The following is a 14,935-nucleotide window of genomic DNA, read 5'->3' as shown; positions in this document are numbered from 1 at the left end:
TTGATATGTAATCAAATTAGTTTTTTAGTATTTAAGCAGCATTATAGGTCACTATCATTCAGTTGAGTGTTGAACAAGCATTATTGTGTATGAACAAATGTGTTTTTAAGTACGATATAATTACATAACATATACATACAAATTTAACAACTTTCGCAGTTATCATCTATAATGCAGATACGGAACCAGCAAACAGCCCTTCGTATGGCCCCTGGGGACACTGAACAATAACTTGGAATATAGGTATTTTTTCTATAATAGTATAAACATTTAATTACAAATTATTTGTATTCTCTCTGGAACATCCTACAGTAAATAGAGCAAATTTTCATCTTAGCATTTAGTCAGGTGTGTTGTACGAACTCGCTGTCAACTAGTGGAACAGATTCTTGAGCGCCTTTCGTTGCTGCTTATTGTATTCGGCCAGGAGCTGCTTGGCGCTGTTTAATTCATTTAGGATTTGTTTATTTTCCGGCAGCAGTTTATGTGCATGCTTCAAATCGTTTATGGCCTCCTCGTAGTTACGCATTGCACGTTGCGCTTGTCCTCGTCTATAAAACGCCTTGCTGCAGTTGGGATCCAAGCGAATGGCCTCGGAGCACTCGTATTTGGCATACTGATAGTTGCCCAATTTCAGTTCGACAGCCGCCATATTGATGTTGTTCACCACGGAGAAGGCATCCAATCGCCTCAGTTCGGAGTCGGCTTGACTGCGTTTCAGTTCCTGCCAGTCAAAGCTTCGGCGCAGCATCGTATAGTAACGATTCGCTTTGCGGTATTTGGCACGCGCCTCATGGAAGCGACCCAGCTGAAAAAAGTGATTACCCGACTTTCGCAGGCCCGTGAGCAGGCTAACAGCTGTTTCCACCTAATACACAAAACAACAATAAATATTTAACATCTGTCATGATGACATTGCATAATTAAACCCTACCGTTGGCTTGTGGAATTTGCCCGTCCAATCCTGGGGATAGGGCGGCAGCTTGTCAGATGTCTCATCGCTGCATTCGATGGCCCAATCCTCGCCAGGAGCCAGCTCGCCGCTGTCGGTTATAGTAATATCCGTCGTCGGATGGGCTTCATCGTTGCAGTTCTGTTCCATTTCGGCAACGATGCCCAGGCCCCGCAGTACACGGCCCACAACGACATTGCTGCCATTGAGGTTCTCACAGCCGACGGCTGTGATAAAGAACTGGGAGTTGTTTGTATTTGGCTTGCCATAGTTCGCCATGCTGACCACGCCCTCCTCGTTGTGCTGCAGGTAAGAGTTCTTAATACAGTTTTACAGATATGAATGTATGCATGGACCACCCACCGTCAGCTCAAAGTTCTCATCCTCGAACAGTGGACCATAGATGCTCTCGCCGCTGGTGCCATCGTTGTTCACCAGATCACCTCCTTGTACGGCAAACACCCGCTTGATTGTATGGAAACGCGTGCCCTTGTAATGCAGCCGTTTGCCCAGCTGCCCCACGCCACGTTCGCCCGTGCATAGAGCACGGAAATTTTCCGCTGTCTTTGGCACAACATCCTTGCGCAGTTCAATTACCATGCGTCCCGCTGCGCAAATCAGTTACGAATATGTACATACGATAACAATTAACTAGGTCAAGCACACAGATAATGAGCTGCTCCCGCTTACCGCTTTCTTCGCCAATGCTGATGTCGAAATAGACAAGGGGATTTGTTGTCTTCACCGGCTGCAGCAGTTCTTGTTTAGTTGGGCTCATTTTGGTCATCAAGGCGAAGCCTTTAGCCACCCGTTTTCAGTTTTAACTTTGGACTTGAACGATTCGAAAACAAGTAAACAAATACAATGCGATTTATATTTTCAGAGTGCTGCCCATCTGTTGCACTTTCACAGCTAAAACAGCTGTTGGTGCTGCCAACTTCGCGCAAATGTCGCAGCCGTTATTTTTTGAAAAATTTACATGCCCCTTCATTCCAAAAATTCTAGACATATACTTTAATTGTAATTATTTTTTTAAAAGTATTTTGGGACTTATAAATTCTCAATATACCGTTTTTTTTCCCTTTGCTTAGACTGAGACATGATTATCTACTAAGAAGTTATGCCCTTTGACTTAATAAAAGTGTTCAAGGAAAATATTCTTGATTTCAATTTGTGTTGTCTAGTCAAAGTCTTTTGCCCTTAACTATATCGTTTAATTTTTAATGTTTTCTCATACTGCCTCGTTAGGGTATTTTTTTTATTTTGCCTTCTTAAGCAAGAGTTGCACAATGTTCAAACAATCAAGTAATTTGCCTAGAAGCAACCATATAATTTACAACTAATTGAGCTAGGACCTCCCACTTAAAAATACTATAAAAGCTTGCCATAGCCAGACTCCTGTTCGCAGTTTAGGTTTTATCGTGCAGAATGCTGAACATATTTGACCGGGAACTGGAGAGAATTGATTATTTGCCCAAGCTTGGCTTAACTTGGGTGGAGTACAGCGCCTACGCATTGGGCATTAACATGGCGCCCAGAAAACGCACCTCTAGGCCCTGCAGATTGTGAGTATTCCACAAAATTAGAGACATTGCAATTTTAACTATGAATTTTATCTTCTAGCTTACGCATTTTTGCAATTCTTGTTAATCTGAGCATTATCTACAGTCTCATTAAATTTATAATGGCCACTTATATGGTCTCCTTTGAAGCCTATGTAGAGGTTTGTTCTGAGTGCAATTTGTAAGGTTTTTTTTATACATAAATTTGACTCTTTTCAGGCTGTGCTACTTACCTTTCAGTTGTCAGTTGGAATGGTCAAGATGATGCATTTTCACAGCTTTCTGGATTCTTGTGTGGAGCTGCTACGCACCACAGAGACAGGTGCTATATTAAAGCATTTGGGTCTATTTGATTTGGGTAAGAGGATGCAGTTTTATGTTGCTTTTATATCTCAGGTATTGTTTTTCAGATTTGACGAACCCTCATGCGTTGTGTAAAAAATTGAGCTCCATGTTGAGAAGGAGCTGGCTGGTGATCGATCGTCAGGTCATGTTCTTCTACAAGATCGTTTGCATGCCTGTTCTGTATTATTGTTTGCGGCCATATTTCCAATACATTTACGATTGTTACATTGTCCAGGATACTTGCGAAATGACTTTGAGTAAGTAAACAAAAAAAAAAAAAAAAAACTGTAGGCTTTTGACTCATAAGCTATTTACTCTATATAGCCTATCCAGCAATCGTGCCCTTTGTACACCTGGGTAAACATGAATTCCCCCCATTCTCAGTGCGTTTCATTCTGCTTCAATCTGGTCCGGTTTGGTGCTTTTTTGGTAGGTCTTGATTTACGTTTCATATGTCTAAATCTCTTATATAACTTTCAACAGCTGTCTTTGGCTTCAACAGCCTCTTTGTGGTGCTTACCAACCATGAGGCCTGTCTTATAGAGGTCTTACGTTATCTGGTCCAAAACTCCACAAATAATGCTGTGGTTCCTAAATCTTCCAGGGTGTTTTTCATTCGTTGTTGTGCCAGACTTTTTGCCCGCATCTCGAGGTAAGACGTTTACTAAATTGATTGTGTGGAGATTTTCAAAGTTCTCTTCCATAGACATCATGCTCAAATTGAAAATGTTTTTAAGTATATAATTCTAGTCCAATGCGTGATAAGCAGCATTTTGATATGCATGTTGCTCTACAAGATCAGCACTGTGATGGTGGGTAATCTGAAGATCCCTAACTTTATATAGAAATTATTTCAAATCGAATTTAAATATTTCAGGAAGTAGGCTGGGTCTGGATGGGCATGATTATGGTTTACTTGGTAACAATTACTTTGGAAATCAGCCTATATAATGTCAATGCGCAAAAGGTCGAGTCTCAGGTAAAGTAATCCCTTGTACAGAACATCTTAATATTTGTTATAGAGCGAATTATTATTTTTTGACTGGTACAACTGCGCCTGGTATAACGAATCTGAGGATTTTAAATTAATTATTAAACTAATGCTGCTTTTCTCAAGGCGAGCTTTTGTTCTAAGCGTTGGAGGTTTTGCCAATTTATCCCATAAGTTTTTAGTACAGGTTAGTTTAGAAGGCGCTCTTATAAAGAAACCCAAACTTCTGCTCTTCCACTAAGTGTTTTTGGTTTGATCTCTCCATTTTACTTATCTTTTCAATCCTTGGCAGGTTTTCCGCATGAGCGGCAATTTCTTTTTGCTATTGCGTAATATGAATAACAAATAATGCTCTACATATACTTTATACAAAATGACAACGTTGGAAAACATTTATTTTAAGGTGAAATTCATTAGGCGACTTAAACACGAAAAAAATATTGTAATTGGCACATTAAACGTAGTTGACAAATATGTTAATAATGTATAGATTGCAATATGGAATAACCATATGGGGGAGATATAGAAATGCAATTGATTTGGAGTTGTACACGGCACAGTTTTCAATATATAGTAGTATAATACAGTCGTCCATGGCTGGCTTGAATTTAAAGCACAAATTGGCAGTTAAGAAATTTGTTGCATCACATTATTATGATAATATATGAACGATGCTTTAAAGCTTAACGTCTCTCAATGTTTTTTGTTCTTTTCTAGGTTTTTGTTTTTGTTTTCTGGTTCTTGTTTATCGTTTTTTTCACTAAACAAAATATTTCTGCTAAAAGACTAAAATTACATAATTTCATTCAACGGCTACGGCTAATTGCGATTTGTTCGTATTCGCCTCGTACTTAGATGTTAATTGAAGTAGTCGGTAGTTGGTAGTGCACTTAGTTAGGGTATGTATGTCTAGGGCTCCAGGCGATTGCGCCTAAAGCAACCACTCGGCAGTGCTTCAGATATCAAACGTATATTATCCACCTCACCGGATAAATCGGCCAACTCTGCTTCGTATTTGTCAATTAATTTCTTTTGGATGTTGCGCTGTTCTCGGTACTTTTCAATGCGTCCAGTTAGATTCACGCGGTTGATGTCACTCTCCACGACAGTGAGGCGATTTTCTGAATGGAAGATATTATTAGCAACACGGTTCGCTTCTTTAGAGATTGCACCTGCTTACCCAATTTATCCAAATCATCTGTGCTGATGTCCCTCAAGTTCTCCAGCTCGTCTTTGATCGCTGTCAGCTCTGCGTTGGCCTTTTCAATTTGTTTTTGTGCCTCCTGTGTGTCAGCCTTGGCCTGACCCACCTTGCGCTTGGCATCATCCACGAGATTGTCATCTTTGGTTGAATTATCCTCCAGATTGAAGATATTCATTTCAGTCAGCTTCACGCGATGATTCAGCTGATCAGCCTCGTCGCGTAGCTTGCGGGCGGCGACCTTGGTCTCATTTGCCGTGCGGCGGATCAGCTCGGCATCCTAGGAGCACATACCTGGTTAGTAGAGGGTATGGCTAGGATCTAAGCGGGACTTACCTTAGAGGCCTGTTCGGCATACTTCTCCTGCGCTTCCTGGGCATTGCTCTTGGCCTCATTGGCATTCTTGTTGGCACCCTCTAGAGCCTCACCAGCTTGGCGAATCAGATTGTCTGCATTCTCAATTTCCATCTCAATGCTGGGCACCGTTTGCAATGCCAAGGCAGCCTTCTCCGAAGATCTCTGCACGTCCGACTGAAAGCCGGCCAGAGTGTTGTAGGTATCGTTGGCTTCCTTGAGTGTACTATCGCCCTGCTGTACCGCCTTGGTGGCGCGTTCGTAGGCGGCTTTGGCGCGCTCCAACAGCTCAATGTCATCCTTCTTTTGTGCATCGGCGCTAAGTAGTAAAATTTTGAATTTGGCTAACTGTAAAGCTCAATGACTATGACTTACCGTTCGAGAAGCACCTGGGCAAAACTACTTTCTGCCTCGAAGTCGGCAAAGACCTCGCCATTGCTGTTGGATAGCTCGTTGATCTGCTTGAGCAGATCGTCGGCGCGCTCATTGGCGGACACGGCCTCCTTCTTCAGCTTGTTGATGTCAATGTCAGGCTGGGTTTGTCGGTTCACATCATTGAGCAGCGTGAGAGCCGCGTCGTACACCTCGTTGGCCTTGCGCAGCGCCTCCTTTGAGGTTTGGACGACAGTGCCCAGGGATTGCTTGACCTGATTCAGCTCGAGGCGCACTTCAGAGCGAAGCTCAACGCCGACCTTTTGCTGCAAATCGATGGCATTCTTGGCCAGCAGATGGGCCTTCTCAACAGCATCTTTGGCGTCCTTAGCATTCTTTAGATCGAATTGCGCCTCTGACTCGAGACGATCGGCGAGAGCCCGTGCCTCGCGTGAAATGTCCGATATCTGCTCGGATTGCTCGCCAAACTCTACGGATTTGTTCTGGGCCTTGGCCAGGGCCTGTGCACCCTCATCGTTGAGCAGATCCAATGCCTCCTGCAGTTCCTTTTTGGCATCATCGATGATCTTGTGCAGCTGCGTGTAATTGCTGCGTGCCTTAGCGATCTCTGCGTTGGCATCCTGCTGCAGTGCATCGGCGCTAACCAAATGACTGCGCATGCTGTCCAGGCGCTTGTGCAGATCGTTGATGACCTCAACATAGGTCTGGCCGCCTTCGCCAGAGCCAGAGCGCGCATCCTGTGCCAATATGGCCACCTTCTCCTGCACTGCCTTCAACTTGCCCTCGAACTCCTCATCGTTGGTCACTGGCGTGCGTGCGATCTCGTCAAGAGTTGAGCTCAAATTGGCTAGCTTGGCGCGATGCAAATTGGCTGCTTCCTGAACCAGATTGTAACAATCCGGACAGTCCACACAACCACGATGGCGATCGTATTTGTTCTCCTTGCAGCGATCGCAGCGACGTCCCTCCACATTGTCATTACATGGACACTGGCCATTCTGATCGCACTGGAAGCCCTTGGATCCGCTCTCGTCGCACTCGCACGGCTTGCAGCCCTCCACGGAAAAGCCAAAGAAATAGTTGGCGCACTGGTCACAGCGCACGCCCACGACGCCCGGCTTGCAGTGGCACTGGCCCGTATACCTGTCGCATGTAGAATTGTAGCTGCCGACGGGATCGCACAGACAATTCTCGCAGCCATTACCGGAACGTATATTAAAGTAGCCGGGCTGACACTCGCCGCAGTCGCGTCCAATCACATTGGGCTTGCACTGGCACTGGCCAGTGACCTGGTCACAGCGTGAGATGCTCTGCTCATCCTGCTCGGTGCCGGCGGCATAGCAGCTGCAGCGATCGCACTTGCCGTGGGGCAGGGCCAACGGATCACCAAAGTGTCCGGGCAAGCATTGGTCACAGTGTTCGCCAGCTGTGTTATGGATGCACTTCAAGCACTCACCGCTGGTGCGATTGCAATTGCCCACCGCATTGGGATCGACATTGCCATTGCAGTCGCAGCTCTTGCAGGTCTGCACATCGCCGAGCAGTCCAGTGGGATCTCCATAGAAGCCGTCGCTGCACTGTTCGCAGCGGGAGCCAAAGTAACCCACAGGGCATTCTGTGCAGATGACCGTGTCGCCGTTAATTTGCAGGCAGGCGCCATCGTTGGGGCAGGGACAGCGCTTGCAGTCATAGGGTGTGCCGCCCAAGGCGTTGCCATAGTAGCCCTTGGCGCACTGGTCACAGTTATCGCCCTGTGTGTTGTGCTGGCAGATGCAGCTGCCCGTTTCCGAATCACAGATATCCGCATGGCCATGACAGTCGCAAGGTATGCAGGGCATGAAGGGTCCACCGCGTGCTGGGCTGTGGCGATAGCGTGGCGCGCAGGACTCGCAGAACTGGCCGAGATAGCCCTCGGGACAGGTGCACTGCTCAATCCATGTTGCCGGCTGCCCAGCAGCGCCCCTGTGCGCCGTTTGCAGCTCCACATCGTCGAGATTGGCCTCGCCCTGCACGGAATAGGTGGCCCTGATCTTTATAGCCGTCAGATTGGATAGTATCGAGAGAAAGCCTCGCGCCGACTGGCTGGGCTGCCACTGGTAGTCGTGATGTTCATGCAAACGGAACGTGTACTCCTTGACACCCTGGTCCGGTATGCCGTTGCCCTGGGCAAAGATGGGCAGTGAAATTTTGCTTCCGGCGCCCTCCAGGATGACATCGCTGGCACTGCTGCTGGGTCCCACCTGACCCACCAGCTGCAGCTTGAACTTAAGGTCGCGATTGTAGGAGGCGCGCTGATCGCCCAGGAAGCGATCCGGCGCCTGGAAATAGACATACTCGTTGCCTTGAGCTGTGGTGCCAATACTGCGACTATACTGATTGTATTTGATATCCACGTCACGGCGATTCAGATCAATTGCTGTCCAGCGTTCCTTGTGCTTGTTGAAGCTGGAGGTGACGGAGACAATGGAGTAGCCGGGTGCGGTCTGGCACTCGGAGGTGTGGCCATAACAGAAACAGGGAGTGCAACCAAAGCGATTGCTCTTATCCAGATTGAAGAAGCCCGGCTTGCATCTGCCAATTGTTGAGATTAGAGAGCTGAGTTGGACTTAGTCCGCTACGTCTACTTACTCGTTGCAGCGCCTGCCCTCGACGTTCTCCTTGCAGAAGCAAATGCCGCTCTCGGCATCGCAGGCTGGCGTATTGTCATGGGAGCCACGCGGATCGCAGCCACATGGCTGGCATCCATGGGGTCCGAACTGGAAGTAGTTGTTGGCGCATCGATCGCACTTGTCGCCCGTCACACCGGGCTTGCACTGGCACTTGCCCTGGCTGTTGCACTGCAGCGAACGGGATCCGACGGGATCGCAGCCACAGTTGATGCAGTAGGCGTTGTCGCGCATATAGAAGTTCTCCTTGCAGCGCTCGCAGTTGGGTCCATCACGATTGTCGCGGCAATCCAGGCAGTGGCCGCCATGACCCGTCTGATTGAACAGATGCGCATCGAAGTAACATTTGTCCGCAAACCCGTTGCAGTTGCAAGCTGTAAGTGGACAAATTGCAAGATGAGAGTTGGGTTTCTTCTTGTTTTACTTGCGAGGCTGCTTTACAGTTGATGAGGTACCAGTGTGCATTGGCGCTGACGCCTATCAGATTAGTTTCCAGGGCATGGTCATAGGACCAGCCGTACGCTTGGGTATGGGCCACGAGGCAGCCAAGTTGCAACCACAGCCTCAACATGACTGACAATTGGTCAGCATCAGTTACAAGCTGTGGCAGTTGTGGTAGCTAACGGCAAAGCAGTTTGTCCTTATATAGGAGGTCAAGCACAGTGAAGCAAATGTTATGGAATACGGAACTGAGAAAGTCTGCCAAGCAAATGCCTGACCTAATTTAAAAACGGACCTAGGCTAATTGAACAACAATTCCTGTTTCTGGTTATTTATAGATCTTTACCCACTGTGCACACTGTAACCAGTTTTAGCGCCCGTTCTGTTTGCCTACCTTTGCACTCGTTCACTTCGGTTGAGGTTGCCCTCTTCCATTTGACGTCATTGTAGAGCGGCAAGCAGCGATCACAGTCGGGCCCATCCGTATTGTGGCGACACTCGCAGACCAGTGTGCGCTCCCCATGCATTCCTGTGCTGGCCACACACTTGCTGGCATGTCCGTTGCACTTGCAGCGCGCACCCACCGCAATATCGCTGATGGCATAGAAGTAGGACTTCAGTACTTGGGAATCGCCGAACAGCTCGTCACCGAAGGTATTCAGGCGATCCAGTGTGATGCGAATGTCGGTGGCTGTTACCCACTCCTGCAGCTCCGCACTGCGCTCAAAGTTGATGCCGCTCGGGCGACCCTCGAGCGTGGAGAAGGCAATTTCACCGTCACGCAGCGGAGAGATGTCGCTGTACTCGCTGGTGCAGAGAGCGTGAGCCTCGCCCTCGCCCTTGCGAATGGCACGTGAATCGGGCAGATAGTAGGTGTCCCGACAGGCGGCACTGTAGAACTGGTAGGGTATCCATGGCCCGTTCTCCGAGGTGCGTTTGTAAATCGTAAAGGACTCAGGACGTGGCGAACGGAAGAGAATGCGCACGTAAGTTATGTCATAGGATTTACCTAGAATTTAAAAAATTACCACATGTGAATGTTACTTTGGTTTTGTCGTCTGTTGGACTTACGCAAATGCAATGTTAGATTCACATGGTTGGGATGCTGTATGCCCTCCAGCATGGTCTCCGATTGCCACCAGGTGGGGTTCTGTGGATCATGCAAGTCCGTCAAGTATGTGGGCTTGTGATCTTCATATCTAAGCGGAAAGGTTGAAAATGTTTAACATGGGGCTGTTGCCTTGTATAGTGGTTAAATTTGTAATTTACCTGCAGAAGGCGCAGTTTTTGTGATTCGGATTCATGGTCTGCATACAGAAGTGATTATCCCCCTGCTCACCGCAGGTATTCGTCGATTCGATTTGCAATTGGTAGGCAGCATTTATAAATTCGGGCAAGCATTTCTAAATGGGGTTCCGAAAAATATGATAAAACTAATTTAAGGACTGTGAAGAAAGACTGTTTAAGGCCAATCAAATGTCTGTCGTTTTGGAGAGCAATGGGTAATTTAAAACGAGCATCTCGTATCTAGAAAGGAGCTTGAAGAGGCGGCGTAGAGCGCGACAATTTTGGTCAGTTTATACCCAACCAAATATTCTTGATTGTTCAATTAGTTTGTATGTCTACATTTTAATTAACGCCCAGCAGATCTATTGACCCCTCAGCAGAAGCGCGTGCCACATTTATTTCACTTAATTGCCTTGCCTGGCTGTCAACTATTTAACTATGATTTCAGATATGGGAATTTCCACCCATTTTCCCGATAACTCAATAGACTTACCTGCGGTCGGCCATAGGGATCGTAGCACTCCAGGGCCGGCATAAATGTGGTGCCGCGCAGCTCGTGTCCGCCGGCGGAGTTGATGGGCTGGCGTTGTACGCCGAATGCAGCCGTCGCGCAGCTGCAGAGCAGCGCTCCGGCAAGCAGCAGACGCGCCGCGGAGGAGCCTTCGCTGAGACTCCGCCTGTTGCGCCTCATCGTTGGCCTTGTTTGTCGACTTGTATCCGTGCTTTACAGACTAATTATTACACTAGGATAGAGGTTTTTTGAACACTTATTCGAGTAGTTCCAGTATTTCGGGTGGGTGTTTTTGATGGGTATTTGTTGTTTGTTGTTCACTGTCACAGCTTAAAGCATAATTGCACTTGAGTTAAAAGGCATCAGCGGCTCAACGAGATGGTGGCTGGTTCTGGAGCGGCTTCACTCGCTGCAATATGCACAAGATATTCGATTAGCTAATGCCTCAAGATATACATACTATGTGTGTATATAATAATAATTTTCGGCTAGAAATGCCCAAGAAAAACCATCTGTTGCACATATTGTCTGAGCTGTATAAAAAGCGTTCGAGTTATTTTGCTGCTGCTTGGTTTTAATTAGTTCGTTCGCCGGTCCGAAAAACAAACTTTGCTGTCCGGTCAGTCAATAAGTTGCCCGATCTGTGTGTGTTAGTTCATTGAAGCATTCCCCAGCAACCGCATGGGCCCTGGTTCTTTCAGTACTTTCGTGTAAACAAAACAAAACAAAACCAAAAAAGCCAAAAACTGCAAATGAAAATTTCAAATAACAACAAAAGCAACCAGTAAAGACATAAATAAACACTCATACAAACACACACACACACACACACACACACACACATATAAAATTGTATTACGCGCTGGAAGTTAACTCAGGCATTGCCCACAAAATTTGTATTTCCGACTATGTGTATGCAGTACGTCCCTCCAACCCAGCAGAAGCACCAACAATAGCCCCCAACTTGCTCTAGCCTCTGTCTGAAACTTGAAATAATTCCAAACGATGATTTCATCTACATTTACTCCGCCCATGCACACCACATATATGTATCTAGATACATATCGCATGTATCTGGATAAAGAAAACTTTGCAATTACTTGACGCAACAAAAATTGTGCAGGCTATTAGAGAACTTGTTAAAGGAATATTTGGATGCACTCGTCTTATTCTTAGCCAAGGTTAGATTCATTTAAACAGCGCATCTCTTAGATACTTGAGCTTGTGCCTAAGTATATTTTTGTGTACCGCTAATTAGCAAATATGCACAGCAAATTGAGTATATTTACTTAGTGGGTATTTCAGATGATATCATTTAATATTTATAGTAAGACTCTTTTTGGAAATAGCTAGGTTAGGACCGTAAGATTGTTATATAAAGCAAACTTGGCTGAATACTGGCAACTGCCTGATTGGATAGAGTAGGAAAGAAATATTTAAAACGTGAATAGGGACTTACAAGAAATTACCAGTTATAATGAGTCAGAAGCGGAATAAGGCAGCATAAGCATGTGGATCAGAGTAAGATAAGAAAACATGAAGGGTATAAAAAATCAAAGATTGATATATATATTATGTACAATGAAATATTCCAGGAATTATAGAATTCTAGGCGCCCTCTTACTTCTGCTCAAGAGACATATTTTGAATTCTTGATTAAATATGACAATAATAATATGTTCAGATTCTTTTCCATGTCGCATATGATCCAAAGAAAGATGCTTCGTAAAATATGAAGAAATAAATAAATCTATTTTCACTCATTTCGAGAATCTTGAATCAATTCCAGGAATACTTTCATGCCTTTCTAACTCTATGAAGATCATAAAAGAAACATATAGAATTATTTTTAATCTTTCGCGATTCTATCTTTGGTTCAGCTTGTATTCCATATCCAATTTGATCCAGAGTAAGGCCATAATTATTCATTGAAAATGAAGAATAAATTAGGAATAATAACATATATACATATCCTCTCAATCATTTTGTCAATCATTAATCAATATCTCCTTTGTAACTCTTTTTTGCTTGTATTCCATTGATATAATTTTTACTCAGCACACTATTTCGTAACACAGTCTTCTAGATTTTAACACAACTTTTGATTGTTTGCACAAAATTTTTTATTTATTTTTATCAGTTTTCAGTTTTTAATAATAGCTTAGAGAGTGTGCACCCCTCGGGAAGAACACTGTTGAATTCTTTGTAGTCGTTATACAGATTTATGTTGTGGCTTATCAGTATAGTCTCACATTTTTTTTTTTGAAAAAAAACACAAAAACTGTTTAATTTCGAAACCGAATTAAGCACAAGAAAATCTCGAAGACTGTCGCCGGGGCAACATTTGATACACTTGTGAGGCAAGTGAGTGTGCGAGTGTCTGTGTGTGAGTGTGTGGTCGGGTGTGTGGAACCCTTTGGGAATGAGTTCAGCTGAGGCCAAGACTCAAATACAAGCACTGTTTATGTTGTTGCTGTCATACAGAGATATTCTATATACTTATACATATAGCACGAATGAACATCCGCTCCATTCAGATTTCAATTGTTGAGCTGCTGCTACGGCTGGGGCTGGAAGAGCTGCTGCCTGTTGCGATACGCGCCTATGAACACGAGTTCCTTTTGCGATAAGAATTTGGGGCTACGAACTAGTGCGATATGGTGGCATGAACTGAATGGAATTGAGATTCAGATTGAGACTGCGACCGAGGCACAGAGCACAATATAACACACTCGGCGAGCGGATCGCAGTTTGTGGTTGTTTTGAAACGGCGCTTTTTGTTTGCACCTTTTGGTATTTATCTTTATTGAAGCGTTTGTTTTTATCAACTGCTTCACGACACACACGCTCATGCTCACGCACACTCGCACACACGCACACCAACTCAGGTAGAGGAAAAGCAACACGAATTCACTCAAAAGAAACTGCACACTTGGGTCTACGCGCTCAGATACTTTTACGAAACTTGGTTTTTTGTTGTTGTATATATCTTTTTTTTTGGTTGTATCTCAGCGATGCACAGGGCAAGCAGAGCAACAACAAATACTGCGTTATTTTCGTTTATTTATGGCTAGATACTTTATTTTTTTTGTCTGCCTTCTAACACATGCTGCATTTGGTTGATATTTTATTTTTTTTTTTTTGGGAGGCTTTTCCAAAAAGATTGTTGCTTCGTTTATAAATAGTTTGCATGTTGCATGGAATATCTCATGCAGTTGCATTCACATGTGCTTAAATGCATTTGTCATCGCATTTGCTTTCATTTCGAGTTTATTTTGTGTACTTGGCACACAACTTCTCGCTTTTCTGCTGACTTGGTAATTGTACGAATTTTGTAGTTGCTTTGTTTCATTATTAAGTACATTTTATCGGGGTTTCTTTTCATAAAATTTTTTTTATGTTTGACTTGTTGTAATTGTATCACTACACTGAAGGCAAGAACCTTTTGAGTAAACACTTCGTCATACGCCGTCTGTCACACACACACACGCACATACACACAAACTCACATCCACATGCACCAACACACAACAAGATACTTTTTTATCTTGAGGTTTTCTTTTTATTGCTAGCTGCGCCTGCCGCCACGGCCAAAGCAAACAAAAAAAACCCACGATACACAGCGCGAGACAGCCGAAAAATGTATAAAAAAAAAAAACGGAAGAGTTCCAGAAGAAAAGTTAAGACTCCTCCGCACACAGCACACAACACTCTACACACAACACCACCGAACAGTTCGGCGGCAACGTTGTCGCACTTACTCCGCACAGAACACCACAGGCAACCGCTAACGAGGACGTCCAATGCTCAACTGACTCTTGAGGAATGCGGCGCAACCGCTCAGCGGCTCTCGTTGAGTGAAACTCTATGCTCTGCTCTGCTCTGCTCGTATCTGTATCTGTATCTGTGCTTGTATCTGTATCTGTGAGTAGCTATGTGATCGTTGTTGCTGCTGCGGCGCTTGGGCACTCGCCGAGCTTCTTGGCTGGCTGGCTGGGCTTAGCTTAGCCGGGCAACTATGTGGTTGAAATTGGAGAGCGAACGTTTCGCAGATTTGTGAATTGATGTTTAATTGTAATGTTACTCCTCTTTCGTCAGGTCTTAAGTTTCAAGCATAATTCCAGAAGTGCACAATTTTGTTGGTCTTGGCAAATATTTGATAACTAGATATGAGCGAATGTTAGACATATATGACATGAGATCTGCATGTGACTACTAGACTGAATGCCTGG

General features: G+C 44.9%; 3 protein-coding genes across 3 annotated transcripts; 1 reads left to right on the top strand and 2 right to left on the bottom strand.

The window, feature by feature from the left end:
* Positions 1-357: 357 nt before the first annotated feature.
* On the bottom strand, positions 358-1,829 carry LOC115769557 (peptidyl-prolyl cis-trans isomerase D). Its single transcript, XM_030714409.1, has 4 exons — positions 1,643-1,829; positions 1,316-1,560; positions 935-1,255; positions 358-868 (listed from the first exon to the last, which is right to left on the bottom strand). Exons 1-4 carry the CDS (start codon positions 1,737-1,739, stop codon positions 374-376), a joined length of 1,158 nt encoding a protein of 385 aa, XP_030570269.1. The 5' UTR covers positions 1,740-1,829; the 3' UTR covers positions 358-373.
* A 551-nt stretch (positions 1,830-2,380) lies between these two features.
* Positions 2,381-4,199, top strand: LOC115769714 (odorant receptor 67b). Its single transcript, XM_030714643.1, has 10 exons — positions 2,381-2,517; positions 2,576-2,675; positions 2,734-2,872; positions 2,925-3,116; positions 3,184-3,288; positions 3,343-3,511; positions 3,566-3,671; positions 3,737-3,838; positions 3,882-4,037; positions 4,143-4,199. The coding sequence occupies exons 1-10, from the start codon at positions 2,381-2,383 to the stop codon at positions 4,197-4,199; spliced, it is 1,263 nt and encodes a 420-aa protein (XP_030570503.1).
* Positions 4,200-4,222: 23 nt separating this feature from the next.
* Positions 4,223-14,497, bottom strand: LOC115769713 (laminin subunit gamma-1). Its single transcript, XM_030714642.1, has 10 exons — positions 14,465-14,497; positions 10,686-11,112; positions 10,175-10,308; positions 9,977-10,104; positions 9,300-9,914; positions 8,427-8,838; positions 5,781-8,369; positions 5,388-5,724; positions 5,031-5,331; positions 4,223-4,971 (listed from the first exon to the last, which is right to left on the bottom strand). Exons 2-10 carry the CDS (start codon positions 10,881-10,883, stop codon positions 4,760-4,762), a joined length of 4,926 nt encoding a protein of 1,641 aa, XP_030570502.1. The 5' UTR covers positions 10,884-11,112; positions 14,465-14,497; the 3' UTR covers positions 4,223-4,759.
* Between the last annotated feature and the right edge of the window lie 438 nt (positions 14,498-14,935).

The sequence above is a fragment of the Drosophila novamexicana genome, unplaced genomic scaffold (assembly GCF_003285875.2).
Source record: "Drosophila novamexicana strain 15010-1031.04,08,12 unplaced genomic scaffold, DnovRS2.1 tig00004554-arrow-pilon, whole genome shotgun sequence".
Taxonomy (NCBI): Eukaryota; Metazoa; Arthropoda; class Insecta; order Diptera; family Drosophilidae; genus Drosophila; species Drosophila novamexicana.
The sequence above is the reverse complement of the archived record's forward strand: the minus strand, read 5'-3'. Positions and strand labels throughout refer to the sequence as shown.

Excerpts from the sequence above, each read along its gene's own strand:
- LOC115769557 (XM_030714409.1), bottom strand. The coding sequence starts at position 1,739 with ATGACCAAAATGAGCCCAACTAAACAAGAACTGCTGCAGCCGGTGAAG. Across the intron at positions 1,256-1,315 it reads ATGAGAACTTTGAGCTGACG|CACAACGAGGAGGGCGTGGT; the intron begins GTGGGTGGTCCA and ends TCTTACCTGCAG. Across the intron at positions 869-934 it reads GCAAATTCCACAAGCCAACG|GTGGAAACAGCTGTTAGCCT; the intron begins GTAGGGTTTAAT and ends TTTGTGTATTAG.
- LOC115769714 (XM_030714643.1), top strand. The coding sequence starts at position 2,381 with ATGCTGAACATATTTGACCGGGAACTGGAGAGAATTGATTATTTGCCC. Across the intron at positions 2,873-2,924 it reads TTTGGGTCTATTTGATTTGG|ATTTGACGAACCCTCATGCG; the intron begins GTAAGAGGATGC and ends ATTGTTTTTCAG. Across the intron at positions 4,038-4,142 it reads CCCATAAGTTTTTAGTACAG|GTTTTCCGCATGAGCGGCAA; the intron begins GTTAGTTTAGAA and ends AATCCTTGGCAG.
- LOC115769713 (XM_030714642.1), bottom strand. The coding sequence starts at position 10,883 with ATGAGGCGCAACAGGCGGAGTCTCAGCGAAGGCTCCTCCGCGGCGCGT. Across the intron at positions 9,915-9,976 it reads GAATCTAACATTGCATTTGC|GTAAATCCTATGACATAACT; the intron begins GTAAGTCCAACA and ends TTTAAATTCTAG. Across the intron at positions 4,972-5,030 it reads AGATGATTTGGATAAATTGG|AAAATCGCCTCACTGTCGTG; the intron begins GTAAGCAGGTGC and ends TCTTCCATTCAG.